The 18,574-nt window shown below is 35.8% G+C and overlaps 1 protein-coding gene across 2 annotated transcripts in view; it reads right to left on the minus strand.

The window, feature by feature from the left end:
* Positions 1 to 10,625: 10,625 nt before the first annotated feature.
* LOC128014924 (netrin receptor DCC-like) overlaps positions 10,626 to 18,574 on the minus strand; it is a 123,078-nt gene continuing 115,129 nt past the window's right edge. Inside the window, exons 28-29 of one of the 2 annotated variants that reach the window (XM_052598636.1) lie at positions 13,855 to 13,994; positions 10,626 to 13,140 (exon numbers count right to left, since the gene is read on the minus strand). In XM_052598636.1, the coding sequence (XP_052454596.1) occupies positions 13,060 to 13,140; positions 13,855 to 13,994 (221 nt within the window). In that variant the 3' untranslated portion in view covers positions 10,626 to 13,059. The remainder of the gene's footprint in view (positions 13,141 to 13,854; positions 13,995 to 18,574) is intronic. The other variant, XM_052598635.1, reaches the window with a different exon arrangement.

Below are 18,574 nucleotides of genomic sequence, written 5' to 3' on the forward strand. Positions count from 1 at the left end.
TGTGTGTGTGTGTGTGTGTTGTCTGTTGTGTGTGTGTGTGTTGTGTGTGTGTGTTGTGTGTTGTGAGTGTGAGAGTGTGTGTGTGTTGTGTGTGAGTGTGTGTGTCATGTGTGTTGTCTGTTGTGTGTGTGTGTGTGTGTGCACTGTGGATAGGTTAAATGCAGAGCACGAATTCACCGTACTTGGCTGAAAGTCACGTGAAAATGAACAAAACCTTTATGGAAAGTGAAGAAAAGTCAAATATCAAAAACTAAACTAAAAACATGAATAAATTTACAACATTGTGAAAAGTCATTAAAAACTGACAAAATCATGAAAATATAAAAAGTCATGAAAATGAATAAAATCTATCTATATAAAAAAATAAAAAAAAACACGAAAATTAACCAAATCACATGAAAAAAAGCATAAAATCATGAAAAATTAAAACCTTGAAAAAGTTGTGAAAATGAAAAATGAAAAAACTAAAAGTCATAAAATGAACTAAACTAAATCATTGAAAGTGAACAACACCTCAAACAGGTGAAAATGGAAATGAATAAAAGTCATGAAAATTAAACAAAACCTCAAAAAAAAAAAAAAAATAATGAAAAAAAATGAAAATGAACAAAATTTGAAAAAAAGAAAAAAGTCACTAAAACCTCAGAAAGTCATAAAAATGTATAAATTCATGAAAAATTGCAAAAAGGCATGAATAATGACTTTCCTTTAAATTCTGATTTTTTTCTCTGAATTCTTTTTACATCGGCAATTATGATTTTTTTTCTCTAAATTATAGGTTTATATCTTTAAATATGTTTTTTAACTTTTTTTCTATAAATTCAGATATTTGCTTATTTAGATTAGTTTTTCTCTTGGAGGAGGAATCATTTTTGCTTCCTGCTTATTGCTAGTTCAGGCATCTCTGTTCTGTCAAACTGATGGCACTGTATTTTATGTATAATAATCTTCTATTTCTAATTGTTTTAAATTGATTTTGAATCAATTTCTAAATAATTGTAACAGTTTTTTAGTTCCCTGTTTTATTCTTGTGATTTTTTATGATTATTTTACCTACTTTTATATTTAAATATTTATTTGAATGACCACAGTGTGTGAGATGTGCTGTAGAAATAAACTACTGTGAGTGGCTTCAGATAAAACTGTCTGCTAAATGCATGAAAGCTTTGCATTGAATTAAAGATCATGGTAAAGACATATTTCCATGCTTTAGATCTGGTTGTGTTTTCATGGAGCAAGCTTCATTCACAAGAAGAAAAGATGTTATTCTTGAACCAAAATTGGACTTTAGAAATGTAAGAGTACTTAAGACTCAAGCACGTGAATGAAGACATTGTGCTTCTTAATCAAAACCGTTTTCATCCGGCGGAGTTCAACTTTAATGCATTAATTTAATTAAAGTTCATTTCTTTTTTGGAGTAAAAGAGGCTGAAAAATGAGGCTTTGACAGAAACCCTTGTGCTGAAAATCCTTGACTTAATTTGTTGTTTCTGGTCAGAAATGACTGTGCTTTAAAAACAGGTTGTAGATCTCTCTATAATTAAAGAGATGATTACTGAATCGAGAGTTCAATCCTCTGTCAGCTTGTTTTCTTTCCGTCAGCACAGGTTCTGTGTTTCTGATCGATCGGAGCTGGAAAAGCTTTATTTGAGGATAAAAACATCCAAAGTGGAGGAAAAAATATCTTAAAAATCTTAAAAGTATAAATTATTACATTTTTAGAAAAGTCTCATCTGCACACTGTTAAAATTATTTTTTTATTATTGGATTTTTTTAAAATTATTAAACCAGAAAATACTATTTCAGGTTTCCTACTTTAAAATTTAAATTTTGAGTCAATGTGTTACTATTATTTGTCAATTTTACTTTATTACCTTTACTTTATTATTTAGCAATTTCTGAGAACATCTATATATATATATATATATATATATATATATATATATATATATATATATATATATATACAGAATTAAAATAAAATAATATAATTAAATACATCTAAATAAATGAATTAAAGGTTCAACAATTCACATTTTAATTAGAAATTGTAGAAAAAAAATTATATAGACATACAAATATAAAAAAACTACTAAAAATGATAAAACACAAAATTTATAAAACATTTTTTAACTTAAATAAATTTTTACAAATAAATCGAATTTAAATAAATATAAATACAATTATATCAAACTTTGAGCCGTGTTTGCTCCAGAAGAGAGATTTAACACAGAATGCAGTTGAGCTGTTCGACAGCAGAAAATAGAGTTGTATTTTCTGCTGTCGAACAGCTCAACGCTGCTCAATACTCTGAACATCTCTTAATGAACTGAGTTAGAAGACAAATAGTGTCATGAAGAGTCTGAATATGATAAGCCTCCCGCTGCACACTCAGATGTTATTAACCGTTTGACACAAACAGGCTTGGACGTTCAGTTTAATAAAGATGTTCACGAATGATGACACAGAAGAAAAGGTGAATCTGCATTCATGGAAATACATCAGAATGTCAACTTCTGCAAATAAATAAATTGGTGCAGGAATACTTTGAAACAATTTTAACTCAGAAATTCACAAATAATTACTAAGAAACACACGGCATTAAACATGACAATTTTAAGTAAAAAAAAAAAAAAAAAGAGTCGTCCACACACCCCTAAAACACCTCGTTTAAACACACGCCACATCTGTCATTATGTGGGAAGTGTTTTTTGTCTCATCGTGCCAGTATGTTAAGGAGCAAAATATTTCTGTCACATGCTTTATGCATTCGTCCAATCACAAGCTCTGGCTACCTGGCCAATCAGAGCACACCTCGATCATTAGAAAGATGAGCTTCGTAAACATCAACGCATTTCAGAAAAGCTGGGAATAGAGGAGAAATATAATGTGTTTTTGAACCTTAAACAGCATGAACACATTCCATTACACCAAATACACCAAATAATGCTCTTTTTAGCAACGTCGTGTGACGTCTTTAACAAAAGATTATTGGAGTGTTTCACAAAAGACTAAAGTTTTCTACTTCAAAATGTAATGTTTCATTGCGTTTCATTTGAACAGGGATCCTGTAATGCTGCAAGTGCACTTCTGCCATGAAGAAATACTTAATCCAAAAGGAATAAATAAAAGTAATATTTTAAATAAATTCAATATAAACAAGAAAAAGGCTCCCTCAGAACATATTCCTAAACATTCAACATTAATCAATCCTCACACACCAAAAAAAAAAAAAAAAGAAAGATAGCCAAAATATTAAAAGTCATGGATTTATATTTACTGAGTAAAAGAGATTCAGAACCAAATTACAGGAGGGTAAAAATAACTTTAGAAAGATTGCAGCATTGTTTTGTTTTTTCATTCTTTTTTATTATTGTTTTTTTTTTATTTTTATGTTATTTAGATTGGTAGCTCTGTTAGCAAAATCGGTTGACTTTAGTGATCGTAGTTGTGTTATAGGCCAGTGACGACCCTTCAGACATGGGGAAATGTCCTTTTAGATTCTTGTTTTTAACAGACTTTCTTTTGGTGTCTTGTTCTTTAGACATTCCTCTACAATCATTAGCTGCCTACTCAACGCAAAGCGACCCACATTTCTTGTTTTTCAAATGTTAAAACACTCATGGAGCCGCATTGAGATCCCTGTATCTCTGGAATCAAACCAATACAGGGCCTTAAAAATGGATTTATCTAAAGAAAAGTTTTCTAATAGTTAGAATCCAGAAGAATGTTGAGATATCTGACAGACTTTTTGAGTTACTGGCACACAAACTTGGGAAAAAATAATATTTTTGGCACTCAAACAGGTATGTTTCTATGCAATTATTTTGACAGAGTGGAAACTAGATGCATTTCTATTTTCAGCATTATTTGCTCTTCAGAAATTCCTCTTTAAAAGAAAAAACAATCAGATGAATGCAAGGTGAAACAGATTTGGTTTTTGACCACTGAAAATGCATTCAATTTAACAATTTGAGCCATATTTAGATCCCCATAGCTCTGGAACTGAACCATATAGAGTCATAAAAATGGAAATACTTGAAGGAAAGTTTCTTGAGGACCAGAATCAAAAAGGGGATTAAGATATATTTAATAATTACTTAAGTTACAGACATACAAACTTTGGCAAATACCAATCTCTGTGTTGAAAAATGAACATGATGCTACCATCTCTCTAAAGTCATCTGTAGTTTTCACATTAGCAGTAGCTTATCAGGGAAGACTATGTTAAGGTGATGTCCATATGTACAGTAAAAATCATGCAGTTAGTTAATGACATATTCAAAGTAACATGTTGTTTTATGTGAACCATCACTTCTTCAATATCTCTACACATTTCAATCAGAATATCAGATTAAATGACTGCAGCTGATTATGGGAACAGAATCACACATGCTCTGGAAAGCTTGTTCTTCAGGGTGAAGTCTATAATGTGAAGGTTTTATTTGAGTTCAGCATGTAATGAAAGTGAGGTCAAATCAATCTCTTATTATCACAGTGGGCTTCAGCGTACCGCTGAGATCCTTTTCTGCAACCAGAGGCTAAGAACCTATTTGTACTTGAGAAAAATGAATTTGTACAGCGAGTCATTCCTGCAAGAATAATTACAACTGATTTTATGCTGCTCCTACAATCCTTGAGCTGGACTCACCGTTACTGTGAATAACGGATGGCGGTCTTTAATGCGCAGCTGATTTGCTTGTGCCAGTTCTTCAGGTCTATGAAGACGATTAGGAAATCTCCATCGCCTGATGAATTGCTCCGCTGCTGTGTAATGGAGGGTTTGTGCTATACTATACTTTCCCAGCGCTGCGATGGACTCATTAGTTACAGGTTACAGATTAATGATCTCATCCACCTCCTCTGCGTTCAGCAGAACCTCATCTATTTGTGATTAAACGTCATGCTTAAAAAAAAAAAAGAATTTGCTGAGATTAAATCAGCCACAAGCACACATTAGTATTCAAAAGTAAGGAAACACAGGATGTGTTCAGAATAAAAAATAAATAAATAAATAAAAATAAAACAGTTTTGATACTTTTATTTATCAAGGCTGCATTAAGAAGATAAAACGCTCCAGTAAAGACATTCACAAAGATTTCTATTTCAAATAAACGCTGTTCTTCTGAACTTTCTATTCATCTGTGAATCCTGACAAACAAATATTGAGCAGCAAACTGTGTTCAACACTGAACTCAGAAATTATTTTCAGTCCAATTAAAAAATAAGACTTTGACGCAATCTTTTTAGTTTAAAGCGCTTTATAAATAAAGGTGACTTGACTTGACAATTCCATTATGTTTCAGCATCTTTAGTTCAGTCTTTGGTCCGGTGATCTCAGAAATTATTTTCTGCAAAAAGTAAGACTTTCAGTCCAATTAAAAAATAAGTCAATGTTAAACGAGTAAAAGCGTTTTACATGCTGAACTTGATCCTCTAATATCAAAATGATGAATGAATCAGATCCAGACAATTTAAACCATTTCAACATCTCATTCTTGACTTACAGTTTAATCAGAATAACAAGAGAATTCTGAGTATCAACATTATAAAAAAAATCTAAATCAAAATGACTGCTTTATTTCTATTAAAACAGTTGGATGACACTCATTGAACAATAATAATAGTAAATAAAAAAACAGTTGAGGATCATGTGAATGTTTTAATGTTTGAATCACACCAATAATAATAAAAAAGAAAAGTTGTTGCAGTACTGTGGCAATTAGTATTAAAGCAGATGATGATTCCTTAAAGGGCTAATTCACCCGAGAACGAAAATTCGTCCATCTTCTACTCCTCCTCGAAGCATCCTAGATGTGTGTGAATAAAGGCCCCTGTAGTGAATCCATGCATTTTTGTAAGATAAATATCCAGATGTCAAACTTAAATCCCACAGGTGATAGAAAAAAGTGTTTATATCTGGATATTTATCTTAAAAAAAATTTATGAATTCGCTACAGGGGGGCCTTTATATATCAATTCCCCGGAGCCGGGGGCATGCACTTTATTTAACTTCTTTGACAACAAACACCTGCTTACCCCAATTAAAAGACTTAGAAGAGCAAGGACAATTCATAACTCCGATTGAATTATTCTGAAAGAAGAAACTCACACACACCTAGGATGCTTCGAGGCTGAGTAGAACAAGGATACATTTTTGTTTTTGGTTGACTTAACCATTTAAATCAGATATTGTTATTATTATTATTCAGGTCTCCTGATATCAGGTGAGGTCTGCCCCTAACCCTAGCCCTAAACCTAACCCTAATGTTTCAAGAGTTTAATTTACTGATCTAGCAAGAGACTGTTGCTCTGTCACAACATCAGTCGAGCAGGCTGAAAGAGAAAAATAAACTAATGATTGTGATCTGACACATTTCAGCATTTCATTTCAATCCACTGTGTGTGTTTGTGTGTGTGTGTGTGTTTGTGTGAGTTAGACTCGTGTGTATTTGAGGCAGGTTGGACTCATTGCGTGTGTATTTGAAGATCTCCTGCTGGTTTTGATGGGCTCTGGCAGATTAATGTCTCCCGCTGCTCCATCAGCAGACACATTTCCGCCACTGGGCCTCCATATGTAGGTCAACATCCCATCAACATACAGTATCAGCACAGCATCCATCTGTTTCGGATAAACAGGTCAACAGGATAACCCTCTGCTATAGGAACATCAGAACTGTGAAGCGGCTGCAGAATGGGTCACGCACATCCGCTATTTCGCACACTTTTATTTTAAAATGCAATCCTGGCAGATACGTTCAGTGCAGATGCTGAACAATACCCTAACATCCATCTAACAACACCCTAACAAACATCCAGCAACACACAAACATCCATCTAACAACACCCTAACAACTTTAGCACCCTAACAGAATTTAGCAGTAAGAAATTACTCGTCATCCAGTTTTTTATGTCGACTATGCATTCCATTAGTTTTTCAAATTGGTGTGTTTCACCGGGCCACGAAGAAATATAGAGCTGAATATCATCAGCATAACAGTGAAAACTAACACCATGTTTCCTGATGATATCTCCCAAGGGTAACATATAAAGCGTGAAGAGTAGCGGCCCTAGTACTGAGCCTTGAGGTACTCCATACTGCACTTGTGATCGATATGATACATCTTCATTCACTGCTACGAACTGATGGCGGTCATATAAGTATGATTTAAACCATGCTAATGCACTTCCACTGATGCCAACAAAGTGTTCAAGTCTATGCAAAAGAATGTTGTGGTCAATTGTGTCAAACGCAGCACTAAGATCCAATAAAACTAATAGAGAGATACACCCACGATCAGATGATGAGAGCAGATCATTTGTAACACCCTAACAACCATCCAGGAACACCCTGACAACCATCTAACAATCAATGCAGTCACAGTTCTTGGACAGTCCTTTGCAGTTTATGCTGCAGAGTAAATTCTTGATATTCGAATGATGCAAACCATTTTAATCAACAATCAACACAACAGTGTCTTGTTCAGACCACCACCAAGGCTGTGATGCCATTGTGTTCTCCAGCTATAGTCATCTGCAGGTCTGTCATCAGTTTACAAAACAAAATGTAGGCAAAAAAAAAACATTTCTGTTCCTCAATACCTGTAAGACTTGCAGTGATACTGAAGCGGTTCGGCTTAGGAACAAGTGTCACCTTTCAAAAGAGACCAGAACCATGACAATACTTCTCATGGTTCAACAGGATGCAATTCACTTTGGACATGCCTTTTTTAGGGGAGTTAATGCAATAATAATGCCATAAATGAGTCCTACAGTAGTTTGTACAAATATTGTTGTGCATACACTGCTGTTCAAAAGATTGGGATCAGTACGATTTTTAAAGGAGTCTCTTCTGCTCGTCAAGGCTGCATTTATTTGATCAAAAATACAGAAAAAACAGTAATCAAATAATGGTTTTCTATTTTATTATATTTTTTACTAAGTTAAAATATCATTTATTTCTGTGATGTGCAGCTGTATTTTCAGCATCATTACTCCAGTCTTCAGTATATATATTTATTTTATTTAAATTAATGCTTCAAATAGAATGTTAAAATATACGTTATTATAATAAAAAAATTTCTCAAATGTATTTATTGAACATTTTCAGAATCAGAATTTTCTAACTTTAACAAACCACACAAGAATATAAACCATGTTCATAAAAAAATTGTCGGCAAGGAAAAAAAATAAAATAATAGTGCATAACCACAAAATACATAGTGGTAGTCAAATACAAGTTCGAAATCCCATCTCAAGTTGATAATTCAATCCCTAGATTACAGACATTATAAAACTGACCAGGCTGAATATTAACTAAACTAAGTCGTTCTCAATCATTTTCCCGATTGTTCTTGTGTCTCTGCGCTGGTGTTCAGATGACTGATATCATACGACGGGCTCCTCAATGGCTGTTACAGGTGTTATAGTGAATCACAGGAGATTCACAGCTGACTCTGTCTTTAATATGGATGCAGGAGCAGCAGCGCTTTGTTCAGGTGCATCACTCACACACACACACACACACACACACACACCTGATTCACATCAGAGACACAAACACACTCCGCTGTAAGCAGCTTATGTCGCCCAGCAGTGCAGCACTGTGCCTTTTGTTGGCAGTAAATTAGCAGAGCTGTCAGTGAAGCGTGAGACACTGACAAAGATTCACTTTGAACTGAGAGGATCAGAAAACAGCTGCATCCCGAAGCTCAGCGAACAAAGAGATGCTCTGCTCTGAGAAGAATCCTTCAAGAGTTCATGAGATCTTAAACAGGCTTTTAGCTTTTCTTTCAGCAGTGCTGTTGAGATCATTGCAGAGGTGTATACTGATCTACGGAAGCAAGATATATTCAGTGTGAAAGACCTTCACAGACCTACTTCACCATCTGATGATTCATCACGAAACTTCATGCATTTCACAACTCCAACTGCTACAACAGAAGAAACACATCATTAATCAACTCAACAGAGACTAACCCTAACCTTAACATCAAAAATGACTTAAATCTAATTAAAATACATTATTTAGCGCAATAAACCACAAGAAAATAAGGTCAAATTAACTATTTTAACTAATAGAAATCACCATACTTGCCCAGTCGATTTATCACGATATATTAAGACATTACATTCTGCATTACAAATGTCTAAATTGTCAAATGAGGCTTTATCTAATCACATATGCTGCAATTACCAAAAATCCAATTAAAATGAGCAGTAGAATTACTCCAATTAAAACTGAATAAATATACATTAACGCAAAGTATTAAAGTAAATAGTAATAAATAAAAATAAAAAAAGTAAACAAAGATATAAAAAGACATGGGTTCGAACTGAAAAAAAGTTTAATGTGTATTAAAATTACTACAACTGAAAATGAAATAATTATAAATTAAAGATTAATTGGAATATGCTTTAAAAATACAATCAATCAATCAATCAATCAAGAAAAAAAAACAGGAATTCTAATTTTTGCTTTGGAAACTTACTAAAATAAAATAATAATAAAAAAGTTTAATAAATACAAATTTAAGCTAAAAAAAACTAAATAGAATAACCTTTGCAAACTAACTGAAGATAAGTTTAACTAACATTTCAAGTTCTCTAAACTGTTATGTTTAAATATGCAAATGTGGAAGTAATAAGGAATTATGTATGGTCTAATTTGCATATATTTCAAGAATATAAATGTGAACATTTGATAAAGCCAAGTAAAAAAATATATATTTCTTTTTTTTTCTCACTCCATAAATCAGAAAATACTGTCAGCAGATGTTTTAGAGTTTGGTGTTTGTAAGAGAGTGAGATAGAAAAGAAGTGCATTAAAATAAACTGTCTGAAAGCAGACGTGTAATGGAAGTAAAACAGACCCATTTCTCAAAGGTTTCACCCTCAGTGTTGATGTGTGTGTGATATCTTACTCGTGTTCCTGAGGGACGGGTGTCTGAGGTCACAGTGTTTTACACCGGTAAGTCTTCTCCTGTCATGTGAAGCATCTGCTGAAGCATATGTCACACACGGCCTCCATTAATCACAGGCATTTACAGGACATCTGCTGTGTGCTGCGAGCGCTGCGGGTGATTCAGGAGCTGGCACAGGACGCCTCTCTCAGTGCAGTGTTACTAGAAAGGTGTTTGATGCATCAGATCCACGCGTTTACTGTGCTGGAAAATCTACTGACTGTTCATGAGCCTGTGATCATTGCCGAGGGTGTGCTGGGTTCACTTTGATATGGGAACACTCCAAATCAACCCAGACACCTTTAAAGCAGACAAGCTCAAGCATAAAAAAACCCTTCATATTAAACACTTTACAGAAGCGCTCATCAAAAAACAAGGTCAAAGGCTGTTCTTCAGTTTTACATAGAAATACTCAAGGATTTTATCTCCATTTAAATAGACAGACAGACAGACAGAGAGAGACAGAAAGACAGACAGATAGACAGAGACAGACAGACAGAAAGACAGACAGAGAGAGGGACAGTCAGACAGATGGAGAGAGACAGAAAGACGGACAGATGGACAGACAGACAGACAGACAGAGACAGACAGACAGACAGTTTTAATACTTAAAAGACGGTTCTGTTAGTCTGTGAACAGAATCAAACTCAGACACGGTCTGTTATCAAAGGCTTTATTTATCAAACAAAAACAATGCACCATTCAAACAACATTTCTATATAAAAAGGAACATTGGACTGTTCTACAGTGCATTAAAAAACCAGTAATCGTATACAAGGTCATGGGTAGAAACAGCCGGAGGCAAACCGCATTTCAGATCTCAATCACTACTCTAATTTGATTAACGATACTAACATTGGACAATTTAAGGATGGAGTAAAATACACATAAGACTGATTCCTCCTCTCATGAGCGGAGAACGTGTCTCTAACACGCTTGCTCATGCTCCTCAGCGCTGTCTTCTGATTCTATAATCAATGCGGGTAATAAAAGTGATTCTGTCAGAGATCAATCACATCACAGTTACAGGAAGAGTTCACTGGAAAGAGAATGCTGCTCAAACCCGTCCGGTACGAACCGTGACCACGACGCTCAATTCTACACAACTGAAGGTGCAAACTAAAATGACTTGTGTGCCGTGTTCATCTTGAAATGAACTGAGCTGCAATAAAAATAAAAAGATACTTTTGATTTCACAACAATTGCACAATGCAATTCACACAAAAGTCAGAACTGCGAGGTATAAACTTACAACTGAGACAAAATAATGAAATACATAAAGAATATATAAAGTTTATATCTCGTTATTCTGACTTTTTTGAGACTTTTTTTTTTTTCAGAATTGCTCAGAATCTGTTAGAATTCAGAAATCCGACTTGATTAACTCAGAACTGTCAGAAATGAACTCGCAACTCAGAGAAATAAAGACAGAATAGCAGGATATAAACATTTTGCTTGCTTTACTCATTTAATTTCTGGCAACCTTTTTTTACCGCCATAAAATGTTAACTTTTTTTAATCTCAAAAGTGAGATATTACATAGACACAACTGTGTCCGTCACTGTGAACAGAACAGAGCTGCGAGAAGATTCTGCTTTAGTTCTTCATGGTTTGGAACAACATTTATTTTCCTGTGAACTTTTCCATTAAAGCAGGAATTGTGATTCTTCCCTGTGAGAAAGATGAACAGACTGTGTGAGGGAATGACAGACACAGACTCTATGCTTCTGAAAGAAAAATACTGATGGATTTCAGACGTGTGAGAATCCAAACGTCTCCAGATCTCAGGAATGATGTCGATCACATGTAACACGACACACACACACAAACATCAGACAGCTGAATGTGTGTAATGATGATATCTTCATTCAAAAGCACAGTGACATCCGTCCCAGAATTCCTCATCATTTATTCTCCTAAAGGGTTAAATAAAAGCTCTACAATTCATCTCATCCTCTTCATAAATTACTGTGAAAGAAACGATCGAAATCATACATTAAATATATCGTAGAAACCCAAGTCCATCGATCAGTCCATCAATCGCTCGCTGCATCTGTAAAAACAGCATCTGAACGACAGAAAAATATCAAATATAGAGACACATTTCATCCTCCTTCTCTCTCGCAACACAGCAAATAAATAAAGTGACCAAAAAGTGAATGAAAATATGTATAGGCACATAAAAACTCTAATATAAAATGGTTTTAAACGCAAATAGTAGAGATGAATGAAAGAGCTTATGATGTGTCAAAATTAAGTCTAGTTTTAAGAAATTTTTGTAAAAATAAAGTAAATTTATGCCTAAAACCAGAAAAAGAAGGAAAAAAAATCTCCCAACGGGTTCAGAAAAATTTAAAGTGAAAAGTGTAAATTTACTTCATTTTTATAACTTTTTCAGAAAACTCGGCATTTTTCTTCTCAAGTTAATGCATCTTGATTTAAGAACATTTAGATATTTTTACTGGAAAATCATTTTTGGCAGCACACGTGGGTGACAGGAAACACACGATGTGAAACGAAGAGCACAGCGCTGGGAAATAATAAACCAATATGACGTTTGTGTAGTAAAGAGATTCACAAAGATAGGTGAAGACAAATAAGATGAAAATCTGCAACTAAATCAGTGTTTTCTCATCCAGCCGATGGCATGTCCGGCGTCCGACCTCCTCCTTCTATGAATACACAGTTCCCTAGTAAAGAGTGTTCCAGGGATTTTGGCAGCAATAGATTGGCAAGATGTCAATGAAAAGTCAGAGGGTTTGCATTTTGGCAACTCCGATCAATCGGGTTTGAGATGAATCACTAATGATCCCATCGGACGATACTCGAGAGTCTTCATCCCGAATGGATCTGCGTTCAGTGGGATGGATTCACACGGCCGTGTTCAGAAACCAGTATAAAATCTCAGACAGTGTTAGAAAAGACACGCTTGCTCTCCAGCGCAGAGATTCGGTTTGGAGTCATTTTCCCTTTTTATATTTCCGTTTGAGGGCTTCAGGTGGATCTCAGAGGAAGGTGAACGCCAGAGAGTCTGTGTTTCCTCGTTCCAGGCGTTCGCTCCTCTGCATCTGTGTGTGTGTGTGTGTGTGTGTGTGTGTTAAAAGGCCGAACCCGTGATGGCACTGAGCTGCTTCATCAGACCTTCCAGACTGGCCATCTCCACGCTCAGATCGTCCAACTGCGGAGCACAAGAGCAGATCAGAAACTTTTAACATGGTTTGGGAAAAGTTACTGTGACCTTCAGATCCGTGTGTTTATTGCATGGATAGGAGAAGACTGTTTGCTATCTGATTAGTATCAGTATCTGATTTTAGACACATGCAACACAAACTCACACACATCTACAGTCTGAACATCATGAACTCTTATTGCGGCTCTGGTTTGGATTATGGTGCACATAATTCATCACTCGTTCATCTAAAGATTTGATGGTTCTTAAGCTTCTTTTGGCTGAATAAAAAAAGTTTTTTTCATGTCTGTCTGGAAAAGGCCATCCCAATTATACAGATGTGTGTGGGATGGATGGACGGAGTCTCCTGACCTTTCCGTCTCTCGCTCACAAACGAGAAAAGCCGAGTCAGCTGAGGTCAAACTTTCCCACTTTGTCTGGTTATTGTGACATCAATAGCTGAACACAGTCTGCGCTCTCATCTGCCTGTTCAATGAAAACAGCACGCTTGCTTCAAATCTTTACAAAATATGAATAACTACACCTGCTCAAGCAGAGGCAGGAATGGTTATTCAATCATTCTTTTCTGAAAAGGAAAACTAGCCAAATTGCTGCTGGAGGTTTGTGGAAATGATTCTCCGCAGTGAGATATCAAACGGCTCCCAGCTGAGAGACTGAAGTGTGTGTTTGAGAGAGAGAGATGTGTGCAGGTGTGTGACTCACGCTGGGCAGTTCGTCCGCTTGCTGTCCGTCTTCAGCCGTCTCCGGAGCGGTCGGCACTGACACGGGCAGTAACGGAGAGCGAGCCTTCCCAGCCTGACCCAGAGAAGCCGTCTTCACCTGCGGTTTGGGTAAACTCCCACCTGTGAGCAGAAAACATCACTTCAGCCAAACATCAACAGTCTGGCATCACTAACTCAAACTCATAGAAGACTTTGGAACGTTTTCTTCAAAAGACGATATTCGGAAGAGTGTTGGTAATCAAATAGCTGATGGTATTGCAATAACATCACAATAATCCACAGCACTCCAGTGAACATCTGGAGAAGACAAAACCTGAAACACATCCAGCATTAAGATGATTTTAACTCAAACACATAGAGTCTATAATCCATAATAACACTTCCTCCAGTGAAAGATCTCTCACAGATTAGTTTAGATCTGTTTAAACGCTGCTGGATCTGTGCAGATTTCTCTCCTGATTCAGACCAGAACACTTTTTCACTGGAGGAAGTGTTATTATGGATTATAGACTCTATGTGTTTGAGTTAAAATCATCTTAATGCTGGATGTGTTTCATCTTTTGTCTTCTCCAGATGTTCACTGATGGACTGGAGTGCTGTGGATTATTGTGATGTTTTTATCAGACTCTCATTCTGACGGCACCCATTCACTGCAGAGCATCCACTGATGAGACACTGATGCAGTGCTACATTTCTACAAACCTGATGAAGAAACACACTCATCCTGATCTGAGATGAACTAAGGGTGAATGCTTTTTCTACCAATGCTCATTTTTGTGACTTTGATTTCTTTCTTTCAACAATGCAATTTTCACTTGGTGCACTTATTCAGAAAACAAGGTAGTTACAAATAATTGCCATTATTTTCAGCACCAGTCCTGCTCACCCTGGATGCAACAAAATCATGTGGAAAAATGAATGTAGTTAAAGGATCAAAATCCAGATCTCCATCCAGAGCTGCACTGGCAGACCTCCAGAAGATAGAGAGACACAGACTGACTGAGAGAGAGAGAGAGAGAGAGAGAGAGATGGGACAGATGGATGGGCTGATAGCATCCCTGCTCATCCGTGAGCTTTCTCTCTGAAGACGTGGGAACCAACAGACTGTGTTGATGGATGCCGATAACAAGCTTCCAGAATCTCTCACATTGCTCCATCTTAATGAGAGACCTGCGCTCAGCATCAGCAGCACAATTTAACTGCAGCACCTGCTCCAGGAACACATCCTTGTCAAAGCTGTGCATTCATGCTTCTGCTTTATCAATGGCAGTGATTAGAGAGCAGAATTATTGTTGATTGTTAATAAAACTTCATTTAACCACCAGAACTCGGTTTTCAATAAAGCTCTGCATCTATGAAGCCAAGATAAAGTGGTTTCATGTTGTTCAGCTGAATGGTTTTATCAGCCTTGTTTTGCAGTGCAGAAGTAAGCTAATTTCTGGGAATGTGCAAAACTACATGAACCATTGTGCATCAGTTTAAGAAAGTTACAATGAGGTTCCTGGACATAAATGACAAAAAAATCAGGCATGAAAAGAATTTACACGCACGCACGCACACACACACACACACACACACACACACACACACACACACACACACACACACACACACACACACACACACACACACACACACACACATATATATATATAAATCAGTTCTCTATAATCTTTTTACCCACATCAGTACTGATCATAACAACAACAACAAATTTTTTTTTTTTTTTAGATTTTAAGCCTTTAAATGCCAGTTTGTTTACAAAATATTTATGAACACACACACACACAATTATTTTTCATATAATAAATGTTAAACAGTTTTCTTTTTTATTATTATTATTCCAGTCTTAAATAAGTAAATGCATAAATTTGTAATGCATTATTGTAAGATTTTTTTAGCATGGGTAGGTGGTGACAATGAACAAGGCGTGGAAAATTGGCGGATGCCATGACACTAAAGCTTGCACTGGCTTCCAGCCGTCCTTCTCACTCTGGGGAGGTTTGTTACATGCTTAACAACGACTGCCATCTTTGGATATCTCAGCAATCATTGGATTATATTGAGTGTATTCAACCTGACTTGTCGGATGTACCAATTTGGTCATTGTGATGCACTTCTCTGCAGATTCGATGGAGGAAGGCCAATCATCATAATGTATGTGCGATCCATAGTTATTCTTCTTCCTCATCAACCTTTTATTTTAGATCCCATCATTTAAAATTCAAGTGTTAATGAACAGGTGAAGATTTTTAATAATATGTTCTCCAATATCTTAGACCTTATTGTACCCAGCCATGGATAAATAGTGACATTCAGGAGCTTAGACAGCAATGTCGCCAAGTGGAAGAAAGATGGGCTTCAAGTGTCATACGAAATGCTGAAAGATTCATTGCACAAATTTCAAAAGGGTTCCAAGGTTGCAAAGGTGAAATATTTATCAGAAAGTATTGCCAAAGAGTTACATTGCTCTAGAACACTTTTCTCAACAATCGATTCTGATTTAAACCCAAATTACTCCTGAGATCTCACTGTTAAAATGTGAAAATATTTATACGCATTTTGTATGTAAAGTTAATAATGCTAATGCTCAGTTAGCTATTATGGCGAACCCCATTTTAGATCCTGCTTTATCCACTACTCAATGGAGTAAATTTGAATTGGTTTCTATACAAACATAGAGAAATCACCTTAAAATTTTAATCCACCTTTTCCCCCTTTGATGTTATTCAATCACAATTTGGTTCAGTAATTCGTAAGAAGCCCACTCTAGTTACTGCAGTTTACTCAAACTTTAGACCGATCTCATATTTGCCATTTTTATCTAAATCTTTAGAAGAAATAGTACTTATGCAATTACAAAGCTATTTGAGTACTATAATACTGATATTTTTCAGTCTGGTTTTAAAAGTCTACACAGCACAGAGTCTGCCCTTCTGAAGGCCTTTAATGACATTTTAACATCTAATGATTTTGGTAATACTAGGGAATTTTAGATCTCAGTTTGATTTTGTTGACCATGGTATTCTGGTAATCTCGCTTGGAGCACTGCATTGGTATTACAGGCACTGTACTTGACTGGTTTCTGTCCTTTTGTCTAACAGAAGGTTTTCGGTCAGTATTGGGCAATACTCCTCTCTTCTGTAGCATATTCTTCATGTGGTGTTCCTCAAGGATCAAATTTGGCACCATTATTGTTCTCGCTGTACATGCTACCCATTGGTTCAATCTTTAGGAGATTTGATGTGTCATATCACTGCCGATGATATCCAGCTTTACATTCCACTTAAGCGCAATGACAAGTCTGCACTAGACAAGGACAGTTGTGGCCTAATGGTTAGATGGTTAGGTATCCAAAAGTCGCAGGTTTGAGTCTCAGTTTAAAAGTCTTTTAAAAAAACATATTTTTTTTCCCATGCTTTCAATGTTTTGTGACTGTGTTTTTCTAATGATGTGTTTGCTTTATTGTGTGATGGATCAATGTAACTGTGTACAGAACTTTGGTATACTAAGGTTGTTTTAAAGTTTATAAATAAATTGAACATTGAACATTGAACAAAACAGTCTGACTACACTAAAGACATGCGAAACTGAGCAGGCAAAACATCACATAACCCCATTATAAGTACATTATGAGAAAGACTTGCTCAGAGAGATGCAGACCGCCGGAGGGGCTTGTTAGCATTCGCTCCATGCTAACTGCTCAATGTTTTCTGATATGGATTTTCAGTCAACTGAAAAGCAATTTATGGGTTGTGTACGTGCTGCTACTGCAACTCAATGGCTTGTGCTCATCACTCTTCAACTCAACGTTCAATTTCAGACAATAAGAGAGTGAAACAAATATCCACACAGTTTGATACATGTACAATACTAGTATCCTGAGCAGTTTAAAGGTGGTTTTGCTGGTCTAGTGCACTAAAACTGTCCTGGTGAACCACTGTAGCAGGATCTGGACGTCAGGATGTTTTCCCTCTTTTAGAGCTACATTTGAGTGGTAAGTGATATTATCGCTGTCAGTTCTCTTTTTGTCGCTCGTCCAGAGATGATTAGCGCTCATTAACTTCTGCCACAGATCCAGCCGAGAGCCAAGCTTCAACTCTCACTGAGACACGAGAAACCAGAATTAAGAAGATGCTTTAGAGAACACATCTTCAATAGTAATTCATAACCTTCTCCTGTTCCATACAGTCCCTCGATCAGCGGGATTGAAGTCACGATTAGATAAGAAACATGAACAAGAAGCTCCTTAAACATCCAAATACATATAGAAATGGGTACTTGAGTTTAGTTGTCATGGAAATAACGTCATAATGTAAAATAAATTACTTACTTTCTTTAAAAACACGTCAAGGATCACATTTCAACCCCAAAAAACCATGAGATACAAGCTTTCTTTTGCATTTTGCATGACAAAAACAAAGCATGTTTTTAAAGCCAGTGCATTATTTTCCTTTGCATTACAGTAATGAGAATTTAAGGGGTTAATTGTGATAAAAATAATGATGCATTATTTCAGATGATGCAAACATTTATAACTAATGGTAGTATTTGCTGATTTGTCCTTAATTTATTCTGATTTAAATAAATAAAACATTGTACTAAAACAATGAGAATCTAATGAGAAACATAAATGAGAAGAAATGAAGCTCCTCAAACAGAATTTACCTGTGTTCAATTGTCATGAAAATAATGTCATA

Source organism: Carassius gibelio, chromosome A5, assembly GCF_023724105.1.
Source record: "Carassius gibelio isolate Cgi1373 ecotype wild population from Czech Republic chromosome A5, carGib1.2-hapl.c, whole genome shotgun sequence".
Lineage (NCBI taxonomy): Eukaryota > Metazoa > Chordata > Actinopteri > Cypriniformes > Cyprinidae > Carassius > Carassius gibelio.